Source organism: Diuraphis noxia, unplaced genomic scaffold (assembly GCF_037042655.1).
Source record: "Diuraphis noxia isolate RWA-SAM2 unplaced genomic scaffold, SU_Dnox_SAM2 contig0003, whole genome shotgun sequence".
In the NCBI taxonomy this organism is placed as follows: Eukaryota; Metazoa; Arthropoda; class Insecta; order Hemiptera; family Aphididae; genus Diuraphis; species Diuraphis noxia.
In genome coordinates this window covers 77,399,930-77,409,660 of record NW_028301713.1, presented here as the reverse complement: position 1 = coordinate 77,409,660, position 9,731 = coordinate 77,399,930, and the positions used below count along the sequence as shown (strand labels likewise).

The 9,731-nt window shown below is 25.7% G+C and overlaps 1 protein-coding gene across 2 annotated transcripts in view; it reads right to left on the bottom strand.

Annotated features, from left to right (window-relative positions):
- Window positions 1-7,906: 7,906 nt before the first annotated feature.
- The window catches only part of LOC149057780 (uncharacterized), a 100,110-nt gene continuing 98,285 nt past the window's right edge, over window positions 7,907-9,731 (bottom strand). For both annotated transcript variants that reach the window (XM_089224358.1, XM_089224359.1), the window contains exon 5: window positions 7,907-8,497. In XM_089224358.1, coding sequence (XP_089080484.1) covers window positions 8,333-8,497 — 165 coding nt within the window. In that variant the 3' untranslated portion in view covers window positions 7,907-8,332. The remainder of the gene's footprint in view (window positions 8,498-9,731) is intronic.

The following is a 9,731-nucleotide window of genomic DNA, read 5'->3' as shown; positions in this document are numbered from 1 at the left end:
AGGACATCGTAACCGCATGTGTTAAAAATAATAATATCAATAAAAGACTACGTACAGCCTTCAATAATAATTTTACCTTAAAGTTTTATAATAGATTAAAATGACAGCATACTATTGAAACTTGTGAACGAAAATGTATAAGCATTTGACATGGTTATAGGGAATTAGGGACACAAAAACCAACTTTTCCTTGAGATATATTTTTTTTCTTAGTTATTATATGCCTATGAATCAAGTGTTGATATAAATGTTATAATTAAAATAAAAAGCACAATCCATAGTTGTAATAAATATTATGCTGTCGTGTATATATAATTAATATAAATCTAACAATATAACAATAATAAATACCTAGCAGTATATATACGAAATAAGTCTAAAAAAAAATAATAATTATCTATATTTTTATCTAGATAATTTTTTAGTTATCTATTCCCAACATTGGTTCTAGTGAACATAAAAATAAAATATTTTATATTCACTCCAGGTAATATAGTTATGATTTTGAGGCTTATATTTAAAAAGTTTAACCTCTAATCATCTATTGAGTACGTGGGAGATGGTATTTTGCGCCACGAAAAAGTACATTTATAATAGGTACATTTAAGTATGTATGTAATTTGCACCAAAATATAAAAATATAACATGTATTTTGCGCCACATATACTAATTAATTTTGGTATTTTGCGCCACTAAAGAAAACAAAAGTTATTTATATTATTATAATATAAGTGGCGCAAATTACAATTTTAATAAGGTGAACAATGGCGCAAATTACAATTTTAGTAGGTATTCTAGGGCACAGATTACATAATTCCTTTTTATTTTATTTTATTTAGCGCAAATTACAAATTTAAAAAGTGGCGCAAATTACCAAAATACATTTTTAGATGTGGCACAAATTACATACGCCCGAGTACTTATATGTATCTTATTATAATATGCATGTGAATAGGATTTTAAAAGTAATATTATTTTTATCATAACTCATTTAAATAGTTTAATTAATAATAACTTAAAGGAAATCATTGCATTAAACTCAAAAGACGTCAACTATATGGCTAGACCGTTAGAATTAACAACGATTTATATAAATGTTAAACGTTATAAATTATATTGACAGTTAATGCAATTTGAATTTTACGTGTATTGAATTCATATATTCAGTAAATCGTGTTAAAAAATAATACCTAAAACGATTTCATAACAAATATATGCATATGTGTATTCGGCTATTGAATGTTGTATGTTATAATATTTAATTTTTTTTTTTTTACATGCATATAAACGATTCTTGTATAAAGGACTTTGTAAAAAATAAAAATCACGGTAGAATCAATTTGGCAGCTCTGCTATTTATAACACAAATGAGTTGTTCACTTAAAAGGTTTTTAACTAACTCTCGAATATAAATATATTCTTTTCTAGCCTTCTATGTAGGTTAGGTATCTTAAGTCGTTAATAGTGTGAAGAATGTTCGAAAAAGATTTAAAAGCTATTTTCGGTAGGTATGTGTATATTTAAAAGGTCGTATTCACGATTGACAAACATTTTTAAGCCAATTGACTTTTTTTGAATTTTCTTGTGTTGATGGAAAGTGAAAAAAAGAATTTATTGTTATAAAAAATAGTATAAGTCAGAAATGACTGGCAGCGGTTCGTTTTAATAACAACGCAATAGCGTTGCAAATTGAATTTATTTTATTATGCTATACCTATTTAATTTATATTTAAACAATACATTCGTTTAGTTTTTTGATCTAGAAAAAAATTAATTTAAGAACAATTACTGACATATATTTCAGTATAGTACGTGTATAAATTTCAAAAGATATTCAAGAAACTATCTAATTTATAAAATACTTAATTTAAAAAAATATATATATTTTTTTTTAATCTAGAAATTATACAATCTGTACATAAAAAAAAGTACAATAAGCATAAATTATGGTTTTTTTTTTTAAAAAATTATAATTAATGAGCTTGAATATCTTGAGGGAAGAACCAACCAGCGAAGGCACTTCGGTAAAATATATTAGTTATTATATTCTATATTGGCTCATTGGGTTTTATAAAGGTAAAATTATTAAAGATTACTTACATGCTATTAAAATTGTTGTACAACTGAACATGTGGAATTTTATACTATAGACAATAATTATTATTTATAAAGGAAATAACAATAACAACTATTGCACGGTAAAATAAACATTTAATATCTCACCACATGATTTTCTTTAAGTTATTATTAATTAAACTATTTAAATGAGTTATGATAAAAATAGCATTATTTTTAAAATCTTATTCACGTGCATATTATAATAAGATACGTTACATATAAGTATTCAATAAATGATTAGAGGTTAGGTTAGGTTTAAACTTTTTAAATATAAGTCTTAAAATCATAATATTACCTACTACCTGGAATGAATTTAAAATGTTTTATTTTTATGTTTAATAGAACAATGTACTCCGAGTACACAATTCGTTTTGTGTAACAGATACTTCAAAGGCTAAACTTTTATTTTGAATTTTTAGCATTTTTGTATAATTTTACTAATTTTTAGTGTATGTTGAAAAATTGTACGAGCTTTTAGTGTAAATTTAAAATCTTATATATCAAGATATATTGTGTTTTTAATATATTATGCTTTAATCAATTTTAAAACGTTAAATTAAAAACTGTAACTAATGGCTTATGATGCCGGGTTGTAAAATAATAGATCAATAAAAAAAAAATGTTTTATCAATCTGCTACAGCGGTTATCGGATGAGGTTTCTCACCAGAACTCAATAAAATACCAATTAATTGGTTAGTTACATTGTGATCGCATTTATTTTGAGTACAGGTACCCTATATTGTTTAGTTATTGTACGTACCTTGGTAAATCATTTTGTTTTTGTTATAGGTATTGTTAGTTTTTTATAAGATAAAGAAGTATCAAAAAATTCCAAAGTTAAATTGCTCATTTCGTTTGCGTGCCTATTAAGAAAAAAGTTGGCGTCGTTATTTAAGGTCATTATTGCGCTGACAAGATATTGTTAAAGGCACTTTGGATTATTCTTTGATAGTTTTTAAATAATTTAAATCCATGTCCTAATGATTACACTTCATACACTTCATAATATTATATTATGCAAGTATAAGAAAAGAATTGTGTTAATTTTATTGCTTGTACAATCAGTTATACCAAATAATTGTACATACCTATTAACTATTTACACATTATATTGGTTACTATAACAGTAATAAGGAAGTTGAAATTGTAGACATTCCAGGGCGCAGATAATAATTAACTAGTGGCGGCGATACGTTATTTTTCGCCAACGTTCTCTCATATTTATTTTAATTAGGTTTCTTATGTTCATTGTATTGTATACATCATTTTAAAAACACAAATTTCAATTTTAAGCTCCTGGCCAAATAAAATAATCTACAGTTTTAGTGAAATTATTTTATATTAGCTTTTAGCGTCGCAAAATTCGTTTTGAGATGTTGACTGTACTCGTCATTGAGTAAATCAGTGTAATGTATCTCTTATATTAGAATTCAATGATAAATCATTGAACAACAATACGATTCTGAACTACAACGTTCAATCAGCCTTTATTACTACGCGTATATTTTATACAATGTAATAGAAATTAATTTATTTCACTATTAGTAATACAGTAGCCAGTAGGTTGAATTTTTTTAATATATTAAAATTCTTACCTAAAAAAAATCACGTATGTACCTTTGATGTTTTTAAATATAGCTATAATAACTATTTCTGAGGAATTTTAATTGAATTTTCAAGTTTTAGACTGAGTTGAATTTTATTATTGTATTTTATATAGACGAAAACTATAAACAATCGAAAGTATATTTCAAAAAGATGAACTGAAAAGATGCTGAAGTATAAAACCTAATAATTTTGTTAACTATAAAATTGTCTTTAGACACGAAAAAAAATGTAACATTGAAAATTCAATATATTCATCGCTTCGTGACATTATGGTATTTTGAGTGCAATATTTTTATTAGTTGAATATTTTATAAATGAGTTTAAATAATTAGGTAATTTATTTTTTCAGGATGTATAACATTAAGTTATCATAATCATGTAATTAGTAATAACCCACGTTAAGTATCAAATAGTTAAATTTTAGAAACCAAAAATATTACACATATTACTATAAAAGATTTCTATTTTATGGTAACTATGTTAAATTTTTAAAATTCATAATTTTTACTATTAGAGTTTATTCAAAATGTCTGTACTTAAACTATAAATATATCACAATAATTAATATTATACCTTTCATAATAGTATGTATAGCCATGCAATACTTAATTCAAAAACATATTTTACTCCATTAGTGCAGATATTGTTAATAATTAATGTTGGAATAGTTTCTTCGTTTGATCTAGATGCAATTCAACATGAGTAAAGTTTTCTACCGACCGGTATTATTATTATATATTGTAACCAGAGCTCAACTTAGGAATTTTGGATCCCGGGTCAAATTTTCTAATGGGGCTCCAAAATTAATTATTACCTAAATTTTAAATTATCAACTTAAATTATAAATGTAGTCTTTATGCTATATAGATTTGTTATATTCAATTTATTTTATAAGATTATAAATCAATTATACCATAATAAAGGCTATAAGTAATTATTTAATGACAATTAATATAAATAAAACGATGAAATTAAAAATATAAATATAAATAAAGAAGTGTTGGTAAAAAAATTGTTATCATAACGATATAAAGTGCTTTAGACCAACTTTATCTTAAAACTTAATAGCTTATTTTATCGATTAGAGAATAATGATAAACTCCGTTATACGTACACCGATACGTGACTAACGAAACTACGACGTAACCAGTAATATCATACAATTATTTCAAAATGCCACTTTAATCATTAAATATCAACAGGGGCCCGGGGCTGCAGCTCCCCTAGCCCCCCTCTAAGTTGGGCTCTGATAGTAACCAGTAACCATGTTTAATAAAATTCACATCCACGGAGACGACTACGGATAAGTTAGTTTTATATACATATTATATCCAAAATTGATCTTTTCCATTTCATAATGTTGTACTAAAATAAATAATTGTTATGTACTTACTATTTAAACATGCTGATTTAACTGTTTTGTACTATTGTTGTCCTGTTGTTTGTTGAAACATGTACAAAAACGTAGACGTGTATATTAGGTATCCATCTCGTGTTATATATTTATGAGCATCGGGCGATGAAGGATAAAAATATGTGGGACTACAACACACTACTAGACTAAATATTTTCATGTAGTGGCGTAGACAAGGAGGGGGACGTGGGGGTCAGACCCCCCCCCCACATTAGATTTATCTTTGCTTACATTATGTAGTATGCACTATAATGTAATATTTTTTCATATTGTGAATTTTTTCATATTGTGAATTGTGATCTATCGAGCTATTGAATTTTGACAGTTTTTTCAATATACTGATTACTGAATACCATTATAATTTTATTTTCGTTTATTTATAGCAAATTAGCAAAGTAAACAGTAATATTTATTATTTTATTTGGTCAAAATGGTCGATGACGATTGACGACTACGATTATGCTTTATTATAGCTTAATGTCTTATTATTTATAGAGACAACAATATATTGTATATAATATGTATGACGTATGTCTATAAAGTTATGTTTACATATTTTGAATTATTCAATTTTATAATTTAAAATTTATTTTTTATTAATTTTATTAGACTTTAAATAATCATGCTAAACATGAATACCATAAACATTAAACTAGGTACCTTAGAAAAAAAATTTGAGAGGGTAGGGGATTTTCCAATTTTCACCTCTCATTTAGTTGTCGTTTTTTTTTTTTTTGATCCCCCCCCCCTTTCAGAAATCATGTCTACGCCACTGTTTTCATGTACGTACATAACTCAATAACTGTTATTATAGGAAATTTTATTATTACCGCAGAAACGTACATTAACAGTGTGTGATTTGGGTTCTTTAAAAATCTAAAATCGATTGGAGTTATTTTTGATGTCAATATTGGTGAAGTTGATGATTAGGGTTGCTTATATTTTTAATTATAAAAAAAACCGTTGATATTAATTGATTAACAACTATAATACAGTGACAATACGGGTGGCCATATAAATATTTATTTTTTTTTGCGTTTATAATAATTCGTGTGATAAATGTACAATATAATATTTAAAATAAGTCGTGAATGTCGTTTTGCTGTACAGTAGGTTACAAGTGGGTTACTGTAATGAATGGAATTAAATTTGAATCCAATGCTATTATATCATTGTAGACAAAAAACGATTCTGAGCGGAGACAGTTTATCTGTCTAGGATATATTATTATAGATTATTAAAAATTTTCAAATCTTAGATTTAAAAAGAAAATGTTTTATGCATTTCTAGCTTAAAATAATTTGCGAATTTTTGTGATTTTTACCTAGTTTGTCAAAATTCAAACTTTGAATGCTTATAAAAAAAATTGTTAGTTTGTTTATCCCGATTATTTAGAAAAATATTTTTTTCGAGAATTTTTTACTTTTGACCCCCCCAAAGTACCAACTAGATTCACTTTCTGATCTAACGAGATACTGAAGTCGAAAATCGAAGCGCTTTTACTGCCCTAAAACGTGTCGATAGACACAAAAAAAAAAATACAAAAAATACACATCATGGTAAAATCAATACATTCCTCGCTCCGCTCAGAATCTAAAATATTATAATTAAGGATAAGCGTTGGATGTAATCAATATTTATTATTGACTATTTGACCAACATGAATGAGATAACTACAATAGGATTAATCAATAGTGTTTACTATATTAGGTAATAGAAAATAAAGCCCAAATTCTATTGCGAATAAACATTGAGGAAACAATTATAAAAATAAAATCAGATTTTTGTCAGTCGTTACCATCTGCGTCAACTCAAAGTAGAATACTAGAATACATATAAAAACGCAACTGAAAAAATTAAAAAATATGTCCTGAAAAAAAGCACTTTCAAATTTAATATTTGGAATCGCTGTCACATAACATAAACTTCCATCGCTTTTTGCTAGATTTTATGTCAATTCAAAAAAAAAAGCAAATGGTATTCTACCCAAACCCTGCAGATTATAATAATCGTTTTAAATTTAACTTTTATATCATATTCATTGTTCTCATATATTAACTTAATTATAGATTTATTCGTCAAAGATTTTTAAATAAACATTATAAGTATAGTTAATTGAAAAAAAGTATTATTTGAACTTATTGAATGTGACATTTTTATTTCACACAATGTTTTTAACGACGAAAATAAATTTATATGATTCAAAAAAACTATTCATACACAAGATATACTTATAATATATTAGTGTCATTTTTTTTTTTTTTTTTTTGAAAGTTTAAAACATCATGTTTATTAATATTTTTTGGTTTAATGTAACCTTTTGAAAATATATTGTAAATGTATACCACGTGACCGAATCACGAAATAAATTATTTATGTAATATCAATATTGTATTACCATGGTAAAATGTATTAAAAACGTACACATGTGTTGGAATGAACCATTCCATAAATTAAGTATAGGAGCTTTTGGATGGTTTGGAAAAAAGTTTGCTTTTAACGATCTTATTTTATAATTTTCCATAAATAGATTATTTAAAGTTAAGTCATCTTGCTTCATTCGATTCAAGTAGTATAATGTCATTGTAATCAAAAATATTATAATATGATATACACCTATATGTATCATATATCGTGACTATTCAATATAATAATAAAATTATTATTTATCAACTTTTTGTCAATGAATACTAATAACATAAATAATAATAATGCATTAAAAATAATTTTAATAATTTCGGAATAGGTAAAAAGTATAACTCATGTTTCAGTAGTTAAATTTCATTCGTATCATGTTTTTTTATTTTAAGCCCAAGCAGCATAATAACATGGTCATAACCGTTCACATTAATGCAATAATACCTACATCATTATAATATTATTATCATAACTATTATATTATGTATTTTAATTTAACTATGATTTGCTGTACAAACAATGACGATATTACGTAGGATATTGACTTTAATGAATAAAATATCGTGCGATTTCTATAGTAAATAAGATAATGATATAATGAAATATAAATGTCTAACAAAATTCCCGTTGCGAATAGTAATAATAATCTTGTCTAAGTTCAATTGTATTGAATAGATAAACGTTGTATTGTTTATAAAATAAAAAAAGAAAAAAAAATTAATTCACAAAATAAAAATAATAATCATTGGTGTGTACAAAAAGGGAATGGTCGTTTAAGTGGCTGTTTTCTTTACTCTGAACCTTTCTTCCGCCGCCATTGAACCTTTCATAATATACGCCATGTTCAAAAACAATGCTGTCCACGCCGCGTGCATCTCTTCAGTCCATCGGTCGACTAGCGATGGCTGTATAGCCATAATGAATTGAGGCCCGATCAACTGTAAGCAAATCACAACAATGGATAATATAGTTGAAAAATAGCACTATACTATACTATACTATATACACAATACTATATCAAGATCAATCATTAATGTACCATTAATAAAGGTTACAACTTATATTAATGATACAATTTTAAATATTTAAATATATTTTAAGTTCTAAACGCAACAAAATATTATAACATAATTAATAGTATAGGTAATGTATTGGTTTTACTTTGAAATTATTTACTTCATTTAAAAATTGCAAATTGGACAGCGATCAGTTAGCAATGATTTAGGTTTACCGATTTTATTTATTTTTCTATAACCAATAAAATATGAAAATTCTTCATTTTACTTGTAACTTCACCAATGTGAGCATCGTAGGAAGATATGTATAGTGTGTATACTATATTATAATATCTTAGGGTGTATGGTCACAGTAGGTGAATGTTGACTCTGACTGTCACTGCTAGGCGGTCATAGTCCATAACATATAGGTAATATACATATGTAAAGGAAAATTAAGAAAGACGAGTTCTAACTATATAAAGTTATATTATGTTACATCATATATGTTAATAATGGTGTAGTAATAATTGATGATGTTATTTGGCGATATCCTGTCTTGTTTTTATTTTTATTTTTTAAATTAAAATTTTTGGGAAAATAAAACGATTTGACGATAACGTAATGAATTCACACTAGCAACAAGGTCCGTAAATAGTTTGCATAGAGCCTAGGTACGCAATCCACAATGCATATTATACATGTATGACAATCAAACACCACATAGAACATACTAATAACGTTCAATGCTTTGCAAAGAGCTTTCTAACTCTTTGAACACAATCTGTCGCGTATAGGAAAGACATTTATACTTATACTTTGCACGCGGCTAATGAGCATAAAATCTTCGTTTATCTAATTTTACTTATAATACACGATTAACAACTATATTACATGGACGAATTTATATGTATATTACAATGTTAAGCGGTGATGGCGGTGTTCAGCGCATAACATTTTAAACTTGTATCCAAGGCTGGGCATTAACGAGTTAAAAAGTTAAAGTTAAGTTAAAAAGTTAATTTTATCTTAACTTTTTAACTTAACTAGTTACTTTTGGATATTCATTAACTTAACTATTAACTTATTAAATTTATTTTTTAATTAACGTGAAATTAACGAGTTGATTTTCATTTTATGGAATAAGTTAAGTTAATTTTAAAAAATTTTATATTTT